General features: G+C 41.8%; 1 protein-coding gene across 2 annotated transcripts in view; it reads left to right on the top strand.

Annotated features, from left to right (window-relative positions):
- Positions 1-17,328, top strand: part of AUNIP (aurora kinase A and ninein interacting protein) — a 44,978-nt gene extending 27,650 nt beyond the window's left edge. For both annotated transcript variants that reach the window (XM_082434217.1, XM_082434218.1), the window contains 2 exons: positions 13,537-13,678; positions 15,726-17,328. In XM_082434217.1, coding sequence (XP_082290343.1) covers positions 13,537-13,678; positions 15,726-16,579 — 996 coding nt within the window. In that variant the 3' untranslated portion in view covers positions 16,580-17,328. The remainder of the gene's footprint in view (positions 1-13,536; positions 13,679-15,725) is intronic.
- Positions 17,329-17,426: the final 98 nt, after the last annotated feature.

The raw sequence follows: 17,426 nt of genomic DNA on the forward strand, positions 1-17,426 counted from the left end.
GGCTGAGACACCCCTGTAATAAAAGACAAATTAATGGGAGAAAAACAAACAAGTTTAATAACATATGTCTCCTTTATACTGGGAGATACCCAGGAAAACTGACTAACTACCATAAATGGCCCAAGCCATCACTTTAAATAAGATCTCCAACTAAAAACAAAAGATGTTGGGGGGTTGGGGAAGGCCAGTTGTGGGAGGTTATTAGGAAAAGCACAGTAAACAAGGGTAAGGTTGTTATACAGATTTAAGCCTTTGCCTTCTCTGTTGATAAGAGTTTCTAGAGATGTAGAGTCATCCTTCTCTTCCAGGTACAGAGAGGAGGACACCCTTACAAATGGAGATTTCCCTTATAAATGTAAATTTCTTTTACAAAAGGGTAACTTCTTGGTTTTCAGAGCTTCTCCTGTGTATGCTGTTTCTTAAAAATAATCAGCCTAGGACTTCCCTGGTGGCGCGGTGGTTAAGAATCTGCCTGCCAATGCAGGGGACACGGGTTCGAGCCCTGGTCCAGGAAGATCCCACATGCTGCGGAGCAACTAAGCCTGTGGGCCACAACTGCTGAGCCTGTGCTCTAGACCCCACGAGCCACAACTACTGAGCCCGTGAGCCACAACTAATGAAGTCCGTGCATCTAGAGCCCATGCTCTGCAACAAGAGAAGCCACCGCAATGAGGAGCCTGCACACCGCAATGAAGAGTGGCCCCTGCTTGCCACAACTAGAGAAAGCCCATGTGCAGCAATGAAGACCCAACGTAGCCAAAAATAAATAAATAAATTAATTAATTAAAAAATATATAATCAGCGTAAAATAATCCTTATGCCAAACAGACATACTTTAGGGCGGCAAATTTTGCTCCCCTTCAGGGGTCCCCCAAACCATTGACAGGGTTGATAATTTACTTAGAAGTACTCACAGAACTCACTGAAGGCTCTTATACTTATGGTTACGGTTTTGTAAATTGTTGTTTTTAGTTGAGGTATAGTTGATTTACAATATTATATTAGTTTCAGGTGTACAACAGTGATTCAAAATTTTTATAGATTATACTCTATAGTTATTATAAAATATTTGCTATATTCCCTGTACTGTACAATATACCCTTGTAGCTTATTTTATACATAGTAGTTTGTGTTTCTTAATCCTTTACCCGTATCTTGCCACTCCCTCCTTCCCTCTCTCTACTGGTAACCACTAGTTTGTTCTCTTTATCTGTGAGTCTGTTTTGTTGTTGTTGTTGTTATATTCACTAGTTTGTTTTACTTTTTAGATTCCACACATAAGTGATAGAAAACAGTATTTGTCTTTCTCTGTCTTACTTATTTCACTAAGCATAATACCCTCCAGGTCCATTCCTGTTGCAGATGGCAAAATTTCATTCTTTTTTATGGCTGAGTAGTATTCCGGTGTGTGTGTGTGTGTGTGTGTGTGTGTGTGTGTGTGTGTGTGTGTGTGTATTTTGGCCATCACGTGGCTTGCGGGATCTTAGTTCCCCAATCAGGGATTGAACCTGGGGCCATGGCAGTGAAAGTGCTGAGTCATAACAACTGGACCGCCAGGGAACTACCCCATTGTATGTATATGTATGTGTGTATGTGTACATATATATACACCCCACATCTTCTTTATCCATTCCTCTGTTGATGGACAGTTAGGTTGCTTCCATATCTTGGCAGTTGTAAATAATGCTACTCTGAACATTTGGGTGCATGTATGTTTTTGAATTAGAGTTTTCATCTTTTCCAGATATATGCCCAGGATTGGGATTGCTGGATCATATGGTAGCTCTAGTTTTAGTTTTCTTAAGGAGCCTCCATACTGTTTTCCATTGTGGCTGCATCAATTTATATTTCCTCCAGCAGTGTACAGGGGTTTCCTTTTCTCCACATCCTTGCCAACATTTGTTATTTGTGGTCTTTTTTGTTTTTTTAATTAATCAATTTATTTATTCTTGGCTGCGTTGGGTCTTCGTTGCTGCACACAGGCTTTCTCTAGTTGTGGTAAGCGGGGGCTACTCTTTGTTGCAGTGCATGGGCTTCTCATTGCTGTGGCTTCTCGTTGCAGAGCACGGGCTCTAGGCACGTGGGCTTCAGTAGTTGTGGCTCGCGGCCTCTAGAGCGCGGGCTCAGTAGTTGTGGTGCATGAGCTTATTTGCTCCATGGCATGTGGGATCTTCCCAGACCAGGACTCGAACCTGTGTCCCCTGCATTGGCAGGCGGATTCTTAACCACTGCGCCACCAGGGAAGTGCTAGATATTTTATTATTTTTGATGTGATTGTAAATGTTTCCTTAATTTCTCTTTCTGATAGTTCATTGTTAGTGTATAGAAATGCAACAGATTTCTGTTTATTAATTTTGTATCCTACAACTTTACCCAATTCATTGATGAGCTCTTGTATTTTTCTTTTTGGTGGTGATTTTAGGATTTTCTATGTAAAATATCATGATATCTACAAACAGTGACAGTTTTACTTCTTCCTTTCTAATTTGGATCCCTTTTATTTCTTTTTCTTATCTGATTGCTGTGGCTGGGACTTCCAGTACTGTGTTGAATAAAAGTGGCTAGAGTGGGCATCCTTGTCTTGTTCGTGATCTTAGAGAAAATGCTTTCAGCTTTTCACCATTGAGTATGATGTTGGTTATGGACTTATCATATATGGCCTTTATTATGTCGAGGTATGTTTCCTCTATTCACATTTTCTGGAGAGTTTTATCATAAATGGATGTTGAATTTTGTCAATCTTTTTCTGTTTGCTTTGTGTATCCCTTAACTGCTTATTGTGCATATAGATGATTTTACTACTTTTGTCTTTTAATTTCCCTACTACTAACTTTGTGTGTGGACGACTTACTACCTTTACTGTATATTTACCTTTATCAATAAGCTTTTTCCTTTCATAATTTTCATGTTTCTAGTTATGGCCTGTTTTTTTTTTTTTGCTTAGAGAAGACCCGTAAACATTTCTTGTAAAGCTGGTTTGGTGGTGCTTAACTCTCAGCTTTTGATTGCCTTAAAACTTTTGATCTCACCATCAAATCTGAATGAGAGCCTTGCCATGTAGAGTATTCTTGTTTGTAGGTTTTTCCCTTTCATCACTTTAAATATATCATGCCACTCCCTTCTGGCCTGTAGAGTTTCTGCTGAAAAGTCAGCTGATATCCTTATGGGAGTTCCCTTGTATGTAACTTGTTGCTTTCCCCTTGCTGCTTTAAATATTCTCTCTTTATCTTTAATTTTTGCCATTTTAGTTGCAGTGTGTCTTGGTATGGTCCTCTTTGGGTTGATCCTGTTTGGGACTCTCTGTGCTTCCTGGATTTAGGTGTACTTTTCCTTTCCCAAGTTAGGGAAGTTTTCAGCTATTATGTCTTCAAATATGTTCTCTGCCCTTTTCTCTCTCTTCTCCTTCTGGTACCCCTATAATGTGACTATTAGTGTGCTTGATGTTGTTCCAGAGGTCTCTTAACTCATTATTGACCAGGGGATTTTTGCAGGAACTAACGCCTGTGGCTGGCAATTTGTTATGTAAGTGAATATTTTGAAACATCTCCGGTCAATAACATTCAGGTAGCAAAGACCTATTAATATGTCTCTGGCCAATAATGTGTTAAACTGTCCTCATTTCTTTTTATTCTCTTTTTCTGTTCAGCTTCAGTGATTTCCACTGCTCTGTCTTCCAGCTTGCTCATCCATTCCTCTATATTACTTAGTCTACTGTTGATTCCTTCTAGTGTATTTTTAATTTCAGTTATTGTATTCTTCACCTCTATTTGGCTGTTCTTTATATTTTCTGTTTGTTAAAAACTTCTAACTTCCCACGCTGTTCATCCATTCTACTCCTGAGTTCTTTGGTCATCTTTATGATCATTATCTTAAACTCTTTTTCGGGTAGATTGGCTATCGCCACTTCACTTAGTTCTTCTGAGATTTTATCTTGTTTCTTCATTTGGAACATGTTCCTCTGTTGCCTCATTTTACCTGACTTGCTGTTTTTATTTCTTTGTATCTGGTAGGTTGGTTATGTTTCCCTGCCTTGGAGAAGTGGCCTTTTGTAGGAGACATTCTGTGTGTCCCATCAGTGCACTCCCCTCTGGTCCGAGTGGCCCTTCTGTGAGCTGTGAGGGTCCTTCTGTTGTGGCAGGCTGACTACTATGGGCTGTCTGGTAGGTGTGGCTGGCCCCCTCTCGATAAATCAAGAGATGAGTTGTTAGGGCAAGGAATAGTGACTTTATTTGGAAAGCCAGCAAACTGAAAAGATGGTGGACTAGTGTCCCAAAGAACCATTTTACCCAAGTTAGAATTCAGGCTTTTTTTATACTAAAGGGGGAGGGGGTGTGGTTGGTTGTTGCAAACTTCTTGATGCTGGAATCCTTTGTTCTTGCAGCTGTCCACGTAGGTCAGGTCACAATGTTCCCATAAACTTCCAACTGAGACAAAGGTTATTTTCTGTTCTGTAACTTTTTTTCTCTATGTAAATGGAAAAGTGTTATATCTTTAAAGGTCAGAGCCTTGAGAATGGGCTATCCTGTATATTTCGGGCTATAGGCAACATTCTTGTAGCAAAAGCGTAGAATACAAAGGTTAAAGTAAAAGAAACAGATCTAATATGGAGTCAGATTTGTTCTTCCCTATTACAGTGCCCTGTTGGTGAAGCCAGATCCTGGGGCTTGTGTCCGCCCACTGGCAGACAGAACAAGGTCCTGATATCTGGCTGCAGGGCCCAGGGTCCCAGGCCTGATGCTGGCCTGCTGGTGGGTGGGTTGGGTCCTGTCATAGCAAGCAGCAGTGCTGTGGTTGTCTTGGGGCTCATGTCCTCCTGCTGGTGGGTAAGGCTGGTCTGGAGGCTAGAACAGGTTTGCTGGTGAGGGGGCTGGAGCCCAGTGGGTTTTGGGGCTGGTGTCTGCCCACTGATGGGTTGAGTTGGGTCCCAGCTTCTCTGGCTGCAGAACCCTAGGGGTCCTGGGTCAAGTGCCTGTGTACTGGTGTTTGGGGCTGGGTTCTGTCCCCTTTGGTGGGGAGGGCCGTGTTCAGGGGTGATTGTAGGCTTAGCAGGGGGTCTTAAGGCAGCCTGTCTGTTGGTGGGTGGGGCTGTGTCCCCACCCAGTTAGTTACTTGGCCTGAGGCATCCCAGTACTGGTGCCTATAGGCTGGTGGGCAGGGGTGGGGCTGGGTGCTGAAGCTAATAATAAGCTAGAGGGGCGGTTCCAAAATAGGCTTGCCAGCCCCAGTGTCTGTGTCCCCAGGGTGATCTCTAGTTGCCTCCTGCCTCTCCGGGAGACTTTCCAAGATCAGCAGGTACGTCTGACCCAGGCTTCTTTCAAATTACTGCTTCTGCCCTGAGTCCCAGTGTGTGCACCCTTTGAGAGTGGAGTCTGGTTACAGTTTATTACAGCAAAGAGATACAGATTAAAGATTAAAGGGGCAGATTCTAGGTGAATTTCAAGCACATAGGCCAGAGTCTAGGAGAATTGCAAGCATGACATTTCCAGTGTCCTTCCAGTGGCATATTGGACAGCACTCATTACTCCCAGTGTCCTCTACCAGTGACAGTACACACAGAGTATAGCCAGTCATGGAAGCTCACTGAGCCTTGGAGCTTTTACTGGGGCTTAGTCTTGTAGATATGGTTGATACTTGTGCAGCTGACCTTAGTTTCTATTTTCTGTTCAGGTCAAGCTGATACTGTTTGGCCCAGAGCTCTTGCCATAGATCACATTGTTAGTACAGACTATCTGATGTGGCCCAAGGCCTCAGGGTAAACAAAGACACTCCTGTCAGGACATTAGAGATTGCTTCCTATTAGCTGAGGGCAAAGGCCAGACCTCTCTTTGGGTAAGATACTTTCCTACATGGGAGTAATTCAGTTTGGCTAAAGTGTAGGGTATACATAGAGGAGTTGAAGGTGAGATTAGGAGGGTAAACTCTTGCCATGTTGTTGGAAATTCATGGAAGGTGTTTGACATAATGGGAGGTGTCTCTAAGAAGATAAACCCAACAGTGGTTATAGGAAAGTAAGTGGTACAGTGAAAGGTAGGCTGGAGGAATATATTGCAGAAGTTAAGGCAAGAAATAACATGGGCCCAATCCAGGATAGTAGAAGTTGAAGTTTTTTGTTTTGTTTTGTTTTTTTGGATTATTGATCTCTAAAAGTGAGTGTTATTGAACCAGGTTTGTTTGCCTGATGTGCAGCAAGCCGAATGCTGAAATGCTGAGGTTTGCAATAGAGAAAGGGTTTATTTACAAGGTAGCCAAGCAAGGAGATGAGAGAACAAATCTCATATCTGCCTCCCTGAAGGTGAGGGGCTTGGGATATTTGTGAGATAAAGAGGCAGGGTAGTCTGAGGTGTTGGGGATGTTGCAGGAGAATGGGGTGTGAGAGGGTGGTCATGTCCCACGTCTTGGATGAGTTCCTGGGATAGGCCACCAAGTGAGGGTCCTTGGCTTCGCGAAGGAAAGAATTCAAGAGCGACCCATAGTAATGTGAAAGCATTTTATTTAGAGAGATACACATTGCATAGGCAGAATGCAGTCATTCTCAGAAGGCAAGAAGCGGCCCCAAGGTGTGGGGCTGGTTAGTTTTTATGGGCTGGGTAATTTCATAGGCTAATAAGTGGGAGGATTATTCCAACTATTTTGGGGAAGGGGCAGGGATTTCCAGGAATTGGGCCACCCCCCACTTCCGGCCTATTATGGTCAGCCTCAGAACTGTCATGGCGCCTGTGGGTGTGTCACTTAGCATGCTCATGTATTACAGTGAGCATATAATGAGGCTCAAGGTCTACTGGAAGTCAGATCTTCTGCCATCCTGGGCCTAGTAGGTTCTAACCAGTTTTTGACATATCCTCAACATCTATGCCATTCTTTTAAAGGTTGTGCCCTGCCCCATTCCCTCCTGTCTCAGGGAAAGATGATTGGAGGCAAGAAAAAGGTGGAGTAATGGGTGTTCTGTGCAGGCATATCTGAGTTACGTGCTTCTATCATGGGATGCATGTTCAGAAAATGGCAGTGTTAGCATGATCTGAGGGTGGAATTTTTGGCCCTCTGACATCAAAAAGTCATCTATCTGACACTCGAGCAGGCCTAGTTGAATGTTTGGTGGTCTCGACTGGTTTGAATTGAGCAAGACTAGCTCCATGCTCCTGAAGTACAACTTAAGCAACCATTAGTATAGTGACCCATAATTCAGAGGTGTTATCTATAGGGAGTGGTTAAAGGAGTCTTGTGATATGTTGTCTAAGCTACTTGAAGCTTGGAGGGTATGCAGTTTGCAAGAAAAGTTAAAGCAAGCTTGGTCAGTAAAGGCAGGTTACATGATATTATTTATTAAGCAAGTTATAGTTTAAGAGAGCTAACTGATGATTACCCTTGGTTTCTTAAGTATATATCTAAAATATAGCTATGCTCAAGAAGGACCTAAATGTGGGCTTTGGTGAGGGGAGAGGGGTGTTGCTTAAATATGTTTTTTTAAAAAATTAAATTTATTTATTTTATTTTTATTTATCTTTGGCTGCGTTGGGTCTTTGTTGCTGCATGCGGGCTTTCTCTAGTTGTGGCGAGTGGGGGCTACTCTTCATTGCAGTGCGCGGGCTTCTAATTGCATTGGCTTCCCTTGTTGCGGAGCACGGGCTCTAGGCGCGTGGGCTTCAGTAGTTGTGACGCACGGGCTTAGTTGCTCCGCGGCATGTGGGATCTTCCCGGACCAGGGCTCGAACCCGCGTCCCCTGCGTTGGCAGGTGGATTCTTAAACACTGTGCCACCAAGGAAGCCCTTAAATATGTTTTTTAAGCTGTGACTTTGGTCCAGTTATCTGCAGCCCTCAGTGTCTCTCACCTTTAAAGGACCTTTGCATCTTCCCTTCAGTTCTGTATACATTTAGGAGCCAGAAATTGGTACCTGAGTAAGTAGAGGATGATTATAGAGAAAAAAGTTAAAAATATAACTTGAAATAGTGATTGGAAATTGGGAGAAACAGTATAGGTTGATTTGTGTGTGTGTGTGTGTGTGTGTATGTGTATTGTAAAGGTGGAAAAAATTTCCCTTGTTCCCTTCTGGGTTCTTTGGCTTGTCTAATAATCAAATTGATATAAGACAGATTAACAAAAGAAAAATCAAACAAAAGTTTAATAACGTATATCTCCTGCATAGATGAGAGAGACGCAGGAAAACCGTAACTCTCAGAAATGGCTAAAGCTATCACCTTAAATACCATTTTCAGCTAAAGACAAAGAAGATGTTGGGGGTGGAGAGTCAGTTATGAGAGGTTACCAGGAAAAGCACAGTAAACGAGGGTAAGGTTGTTATGCAGATGTAAGTTGTTGCCTTCTCCATTGATGAGAATTTCAAGAGATTTAGAGTCATCCTCTTCCTGGTACAGAGAGGAAGACAGCCTTACAAATGGAGATTTCCCTTATTAATATAAATGTCTCTTACAAAAGGGTAACTTATACTCAGAGCTTTTCCTATGTCTGCTTTTTCTTAAAAATAATCAGCCTAAAATAATCCTTATGCCAAGGAGGCATATTTTAGGGTGACAAATTCTGCCCTCCTTCAGTATATCTATATCTATCTATATCTGTATCTATATCTATATCATCTGTGTTACACACACACACACACACACACACAATGCTTCTATTCACAAAGTTGACATCTAGGCGGATTCGCAGAGTTGTCCCAGAGTGGGGATTCCCCCTCCTTTGTGTTTCAGTTGAGGCACCTACTTTCCCATTTAAGTGAGCCGCAGTGCTCTTCTTTCTTTCATGGGACTGTCATCTCTACTATTGAGAGGGTCACATGTGGCCATTCCTATTTTGGAAGTAGTTAAAGCAGGATGTTTAAACAGATCTTCAATAAATAGTCTTTATTAGGGCAAAACTGATGATAAGTGTACTAAACATTGTACTACAATGAACTCTGACATGCATGACATCCTTTTTTTTTTTTTTTTTTAAGTAGGAGTAGTACCTTTTTTTTTTTAAAAAACTTTGAGTTTGTTTGTTTGTTTATTTATTTATTTATTTATTTATGGCTGTGTTGGGCCTTCATTTCTGTGCGAGGGCTTTCTCTAGTTGTGGCAAGTGGGGACCACTCTTCATCGCGGTGTGCGGGCCTCTCATTATTGGGCCTCTCTTGTTGCGGAGCACAGGCTCCAGACGCGCAGGCTCAGTAATTGTGGCTCACGGGTCTAGTTGCTCCGCGGCATGTGGGATCTTCCCAAACCAGGGCTTGAACCCGTGTCCCCTGCATTGGCAGGCAGATTCTCAACCACTGCGCCACCAGGGAAGCCCGCATGACATCCTTTAAGTGAGAAAAATCTCATTAGCACGAAGCACCTTTGTATGAGACTTAGTGTTGCTCATGGGTGTAGACATATCAGGTCTCTAGTTTAGGAGTTGTGATACTTAGAAGAAATTGCTTTTCTCTTATCATTGCTGAATTTTCATTAGGTTTAGATGAAAAACCAGTGCCAGGTCATTCTAGAGAAGATTCTTGCAATAATTTTCTATTGTTAGATTACTTTGGGAGGAAAATCTTCACAGTTTTCAATGGGTGTACCCTGCTGTGTCCTAGACCTTATGTGTGTGAAAGGAAAATAAAAATGGAGTTGGTATTGCTAAGAGAGCTCTCTAAAATGGAGCTGGGAGGCCATTAAGGAAGTGTGACTTATGCACATCTCAGCCTGGATGGAATTTGACCTTTTGACCACTTATTGTCCTAATGAAGACATCCAGAACATCTGCCAGAAACTCAAGATACTTAGCAGACCCTTACCCTAAAATAATTTGTGATTCCTTAAGGACAAATATTTCCTGACTCACGTCAGAGTCAACCACAATTCTTGCCAGGCAACTTTGAACAACCTCATGGCTTTTTGTCTTTACAAGCCCCTCTTTCTCTTCTCTGGAACACTCTTTAGGTTTTACCAGAATCTATGTCTCCCAAATTGCAATTCTTAAGATCCCCCCGCAAAAACTCTTTTCTTACTTGCAGCCTTCTGCATTGTTTTTTGGTCTATATGTGTGACATCAACTGCAGTGACAGGAGCTCATCTTAACCTTGATCACAGTATTAGAAATGCTTTAGTTTTTTTCTGACAGCTTTGTTGATGTTGAAAATGTAATGAGTAGGTATATAATAAACAGAAACTGGAATGTATCCTTCCTATATATCCACTTTCTTCCTAAAATATTTGTTGAATTGAGTACCTAGTATGTGTATTAAGCTGGTTGTGTGGAGGATAGGAAAAAAGTATGTGAATTAAATGTTGATCCCAGGATTTTGTAGTGTAAGTCTTGAAATACCAAGTGATAAATGTCAAGTTCAAAAGAGGAAGAGGTCACATCTAGCTGTGAGAATCAGGAATGCTTGGCTCTTAAGTTGAAGAATAGGTAACATTTCAGAGTTGGGTGTGAAAAAGGCCCTTCTGTGTGAGCCACAGAAGTGAGGACGGTGAAGTCCATAATAGGGACTGGTATCTAGTTGAGTATTATGTTAGAGTGTGCATAAAGGGTTTTTGGTAATGGAGAAGAAGAAAGCTGAAATCGTTATCAGTGTGTGCAGTCTAAGAGTCTACATTTTATGCTATAGGTTCTTGCCAGAACAAGATGGTATGATCACAGTTGTGCTTTAAGATTTATCTAGATGTTGGGTATGGGACTGATTGAAACAGGTAGTAAATGGGGGCCTGACCAGTCAAGAGACTGGTTATTAGTGTTTTGTTCATCACTGTTTCCTAGTACCTAGCCTGTAGGTGCTCAGATACTTGTTGGCATACTATAACTCACATTATTTCAAATATCTAGGATGTGTCTCCCATACAATTTAGAGAGCTGTGTGCCTGCTTGGGTTTCCTCATAGCATGGGGGCCTGGTTCCAAGAGTGAGCATCTCAAGAAAGCAAGGCAGAGAAGTGCATGGCATTTTTATGACCCAGTCTTGAAAATCGTGTAGTGTTGCTTCTATCATACTTTATTGGTCAGGCAGTCACAAAGTTCTTCACCAGTTCAAGGTAAGGGAATATGACTCTCACCACTTGATGGGAAGAGTAGCAAGGTCAAATTATAAGAAAAGCATGTGAAATGGGAGATCTTGTGTTGGTCTTTGAATTGCCTTTGAATTGGTCTTTGATTGTCTTTGAAAAAGACAATCACAGTTGTTTGTAGTTTTCATCAAATTTGGAAAAATTTGGGCCATTATTTCTTTATATTTTCTGCCCACTTTCACCTTGTTTTTTGGAATTCTCATTATATGTGTGCTTGATACCCCACAGACCATTAAGAATTTGTTTATTTTCAGTTTGTTTCTCTCTCTGCTTCATTTTGGATAGTTTGTATTGCTCTGACTTCAGGTCCACTGTTATTTTTTTCCTGTAGTCTCTAATCTGTTGTTAAGCCCATCTAATGAATTTTTTGTATGTTCTTTTTCTCAGTATTTTCATGTTTTCCTTTAAATCCTTGAGCATATTTATTGTAAAGTTTGTCTGCTAATTCTGTCATCCCTGGTATTTGACTCATTTCCATTTAACCGATCCCCCACGCCACCCCCCACCCCCCATTATGGATGGTTTTCCTGCTGTTTCACATATCTAGCAATTTTTGGTTGTGTGCTACATTGCTGGGTATCTGGATTTTACTGTCTTTAAAGAATACTGAAATTTGTTTTGGCAGGTAGTTACTTGCTAATCAAGCTTGCTTTTAAGCTTTGTTAGGACAGGTTTGGAAGTTTTTGCTCTGCAGCTAGTTTAGCTCTACTGCTAAGGGGTGATCCTGCTAATTCTGCTGAATGCCACTGGTATTAAAAAGGTCTTTCCACTTTGGCTAGTGGGAACTCTCCCAGCCCTGTGTGAGCTCTGGGAATTGTTCATCTTGCAGTTCCTGGCATTTCTTTGTCTGGCCTCACGGGGTTTCGCCTAACACACGTGTAGGTTAGTACTCAGTAATGAACTGAAGGGATCCCTATGTAGATTTCTGGATATATTTCTCTGCACTCTAAATCCCAGCCACCTCATCTTCCCCAAATTCCAATCTCAGTCTACTCAATTTATCAAGACTGCAATGCTTTGCCTGAGTACTCTCTCTATACATTGCATTCTGACAAGTGCTTTCAAGCAGAAAGCTAGGGTGTCCCAGGGTTCACTTCATTTGTTTTCCTGCTCTTGGGGATCACAGTTCTGCACTGCCTGTTATCCATTGTCTAAAATCAGTTGTTTCATGTATCTTATCCAGTTTTCTAGTTTGGTATGGTGGAAGAGAATGTTCCATACCAGTACAAGTCAAAGTATCAATTTTACATCCAGGATTTCTTCCGTCTTTTAACCACTTAAAGTACATTTTAGTTTCCAAATGTAAAAATGAAATGAAGTCAACTTTGGGCTAGAATTAATAATTTGGGTTCAAGTTTCAGGCCTACTTCCAACTTGGTAATGGATATTGGCAAATCTCATTTCTTCTGTGGCTTTCACAGCCAAATTGAATTGAATATAATCCTATTCTCCCTACTTCTCAAGCATTCCATAACAAGCAAATGGAAACAAAATCAAATTACATTAAATAAGGATGAGGTATAAAAGTTGACACATCCAAACCTCTCTGGCCCATCTTCCAGTTCATACTCAAAGTATAAAGGGCGGGGAGTTGAAAATGTAATAAGACTGTTGCTGTTTCATTGCTCCTCCTCTTAATAATAGCCAACTATTATTAAATGCTGTATAATGTGCCAAAACTTTGTAAGCCTTTTATGTGAATTAACTCACCAAATCCTCGTAACTGCACTATGGGCTTGGTACTATTATTGTCCCCATTTCACACATGAGAATGAGACAGATCAGACAACTTCTAGAGGGTCATGCAGCTAGTAATTGCAAGTGGCAGAATTGGTATTGGTTTGAACAGAAGCTGTGTGACTCGGGAGCCATGCTGTTAACCACTGTGTGACTATTTGAAAACTATTAAAAATGTATCAACTGCTACTGATGTAGAATCATTAATTATCTTTATTATTTAAAAAAAAATTTATTTACTTATTTATGTATTTGGCTGCACCGGGTCTTAGCTGCACGCGGGATCTTCGTTGCCATGTGCATAATCTTCAGTTGTGGCACGCAGGATCTTTTTTTTAGTTGCGGCATGCAGGATCTAGTTCCCTGACCAGGGATCAAACCCCGGCTCCCTGCATTGGGAGCACAGAGTCTTAACTACTGGACTGCCAGAGAGGTCCCTAGTTTCATTAATTATCTTTAAATATAAAGGAGAGAATATCACCTGTGGAATCCCTTCCTGTTTAGTCAGCCTGCCTGATTTCCATGGGGAAGCAGAAAGAATGGGCTATGGTTGGAATATGTGATTCTTGAGGAAAAACAAACACCATCAGTTGGCAGAAAATGGTGGAAGGCGATGTACAGCAAAGACTAGAGTAGAGGATATTAGTCGAGTCCAGGAGGTCTAGTGTGTTTCCAAGAGGGTTACTGGTGTTTACTGAATCCTGTCTGGCAGCTGTTTTGATATTAATAGGTTTCTCTTATTCTTTTTCTCCCCCTTCTCAGACACATTTAATCAAGTCAAGTACCAAAATGCTAACACTCTTTCCTGGAGAGAGAAAGGCTAACATTTCTTTTACTCAAAGAAGTCGTCCACCTGCAGGCACTCGGCAGACCAGCATTGCTTCCTTCTTCACCCTGCAGCCAGGTATGGTGACCAGACTGGAAGCAACCAGGGACCAAAAGGGAGTGCATTCATTTTTCCATGCTGGGATATTTATGAGAAGTGTTGCCATTAGTGCATTGTGTTAAACTTAGCTGACCTATTAGAAGATGTTTTAAAACACAAGAAAAGCATCGTCTTTTGGAAAGCAATATATACATACTTTTACAAACGTAGTTTTCTGGTTCTGTTTATCTCAGTCTAAACAGAACCAGAAAAGTATTGGTATTCCCTGACAGAGCAGTGAGGAAAGGTATACTTGGGAGTTGGGGGTGCAGAGGGGAGCTGATGTGCCATTAGTAAGATATATGTCTTGGACTGGCCACAATTAGCAGTCTGTATAAGATTAATTGATAATTGATATGTCTATATGAAGCTTCTCAAATTAATCAAAGTTCAAAAGCGCTTTTTTTCTTAGAAAGCTTGGCATAAAGTTGGCTTGTGTTTCATCATCCTTTGGCAATTCTTTGTTTGCATGTTCCTCTTCAGGGGACCAGCTGCCTCAGACCAGGCTGGGGCTTACAGAGCAGGGTTCTTGCCAGTTGAAGGGTGCAGGGAAGAGAGCTCTAACTCTTGGTGCTGTTCCCAGGACTGCTTTGCATAAACCTTCAAAATGCCTTCTCCCTACCACAAACAAAAACTTACTTTTGCTTTAAGTAACAAGGGCAGATTTTTCTCAAAACCACTTTCCATTTCAAAATTCTGGTATATTCTACATAGTCTGTATTGAAGTCTTAGGCCAGTTGAGAACGCTTTTACAAAACAATTTCTGTGGTATATTTCTTGGAGAAGGAAAGAAGAAATCAGTCATTCAGCCTTGTTTGTAATTAGATCTTGGCATAATGTGGTGGGGGGGGAGTAGGAATTCCATGTCATCTATCTTTAAGGCAGACAGGATCCATTCCACACCTGATAAAGTGGACAGACTGGACACTAATGGTTTTTTTTTTTTGGAGGGTATTGATATGCTTTTTTGTTGTTGTTGTTCATTACACTACCTGAGAATCTAATTTTCATCCTCATTTCTAGTGTGTATTTGGAATCTCAATTGTATTATTGAATAATCTCACCAATAAGAACCATCCTATCTTTTGGTGTTTTTTTTTAAATTTATTTATTTATTTATTTATTTAACTTTTGGGTTTATTTATTTATTTATCTATCTATCTATCTATGGCTGTGTTGGGTCCTCATTTCTGCACGAGGGCCCTCTCCAGTTGCGGCAAGTGGGGGCCACTCTTCATCGTGATGCGCAGGCCTCTCACTATCGCGGCCTCTCCCGTTGCGGAGCACAGGCTCCAGACACGCAGGCTCAGTAATTGTGGCTCACGGGCCTAGTTGCTCCGCGGCATGTGGGATCTTCCCAGACCAGGGCTCAAACCCGTGTCCCCTGCATTGGCAGGCAGACTCCCAACCACCGTGCCACCAGGGAAGCCCCTAATAGTTTTTTTAATTGTCCTTTCTACTGATGGACTTAGCATCTAATTGTGTCTTTACTCCCTTTCCCATGAAATGTTTGGGGAGCAGGAGACCCACATTCTTTCTCACTGTCACCAGAAGGTTTCTCAGAGTTGGCTGGTCAATGTGATCTTTGAGACTTTACAAAAATGGTGTATATTGAACATGTTTCTCAAAGGATAATATCCAGGGGTGATATTTGGCCAGGATCACTATTTAGCAGAAACTACGTTAAATAAAAAACAAAAGCAAAACTGATGTGGCCTATGTTAAACAAACCCCAATCAACTGGAAAAGTGGGCTGTGGTCTGACTGTGTAACATGTTTGACTTTATTAGGTAGGTCATGGGAAGCATCCATATATTTGAGTAGGGGAATATAAGAGCTGTGTTTTAGATCATTCAGGAAAGAAAAGAGACAAAGTAGGAAGATCAGCTACAAAGATCTGTGAAGAGTCCTAAGACCCCTGCACTAGTAGTTATGGTAGCTGATACTGATTTCAGAAAAAGCCACCTAAATCCTACTCAGGTGGAGTTTTCCTGCAGAATAATATTTGTTTGTCTTGTTTTACTAGGAAAGACAAATAGTGGTGACCAGAGGAGTGTTTCATCTCATATAGAACGTCAGACCAACAAAGAGTCTAAGGAAGATGCAACCCAGCTAGACCATCTGATCCAGGGCTTGGGGGATGATTGCATGGCACTCCCTTTAGCCACTTCAACCCCTGCAGACATCCAGGAAGCTAGACTTTCTCCTCAGTCCTTCCAGGCTTCTTATCACCATGGAACAGGAAGCCCATACGTGACTGTGCTGTCTTTGTTCCAGCCTGATACCTTTGTCTGTGCTGGAGAGAGTAAAGCCTCACTGGCCTGTTCCTTCACCCAAGATCTGGAGAGTTCTTGCTTACTGGACCAAAAGGAGGAAGAGGATTCTTCCTGGAAAAGGGGATGGCCTCATGGATCTAAGAAAAAGAACTATCATCAGAATGTGGAGAGACACAGTAAAACACCTGGGCACAAGGGCCATCAGCTCTTGGATAAGACTAACTTGGAAAAGGTGTCTGCCAAAAGAAACAGGCAGGCCCCCATCCTGCTTCAAACACACGAGGATTCCTGGAGTGGAGCAAACAAAGAAGCAGTGAAACAAAGCCCTTGTCCTATTCCTGTGTTTTCCTGGGACAGCGAAAAGAATGACAAGGACTCCTGGAGTCAGCTTTTCACCGAGGATTCTCAGGGCCAGAGGGTCATTGCCCACAACTCTAGAGCTCCTTTCCGAGATGTAACCAATGACCAGAATCAGGGCTTAGGACAGCTTCCTAACAGCCCTTGGGCTCAGTGCCAGGATAGGACCACTCAGTTAAATCTGCAGCCTGATTTGCTCTTTACCCAGGACTCTGAAGGTAATCAAGTTATCAGGCACCAAGTCTAAATGTCTTTGCGAGGGTTTGGTTCTAAATGTACCTTGAAATGACATATAAGAAAGTATCTCCAGGGGGTGAGTATATTGGAGTAGGGGAATGTAAGATCTGTTTTAGAAAGGTCATTCAGGAGAATGATCTTCGTTGGGAGGGAGACATGGGATGATGCTGTTATTATTGAGCATTTTCTTTGTGTAAATAAAGCAGGTGGTGCCGCTTGTTGAGACAGTATGACTGATTGGCATCATGCCCCTCCCTGAGGAGGAGGTGGCTGGCATATTCCCTGCATGAGTCTACGGTGAACACTGAAGAGGCAGGGCAGGTGCTCATCTCTCCACTGAAGAGCCTGCTACTCAGCCTGCACAGAGCCACCTCTTTGCCCTTTCAGATGCCTGACTGGGATACTGCTGCTTACGGATGTGTGGTCTTTTAATCTCTGGCTGTAATCTTACCCATGCAACCTAAGCTGTGACCATTATTCTTGACACTTTTTTGAGTGATGATAAGGCAAATCTCCCAGACCCAGGTGTACAGGGGCAGGGAGGATAGAGAGAGAGGTAGAATGATTAGGTAGTTTTGTTATTTTATTTTTGTGGTAACTTTACAGCATTTTAAAGTTATATACTATATGTTTAAACATCTCCCTAAAAAAGGCTGACCTATATAACAATCTAAATGGGACTATATCATTCTTCTACTACAAGGTAGGAGAGAACTCCCTTTGTAAAACTATGAATCCAAATAAATGACTGTGTACAAAGCTGGCTCTGCTGGTAATTAAAACATTACCAATTTTATTTTTGAAAACGCAACTCTGCTGTCATTGCCATGGGTCTGATCTGAACACGAGTCTAATTT

The sequence above is a fragment of the Balaenoptera physalus genome, assembly GCF_965194825.1.
Source record: "Balaenoptera physalus genome assembly, chromosome: 1".
In the NCBI taxonomy this organism is placed as follows: Eukaryota; Metazoa; Chordata; class Mammalia; order Artiodactyla; family Balaenopteridae; genus Balaenoptera; species Balaenoptera physalus.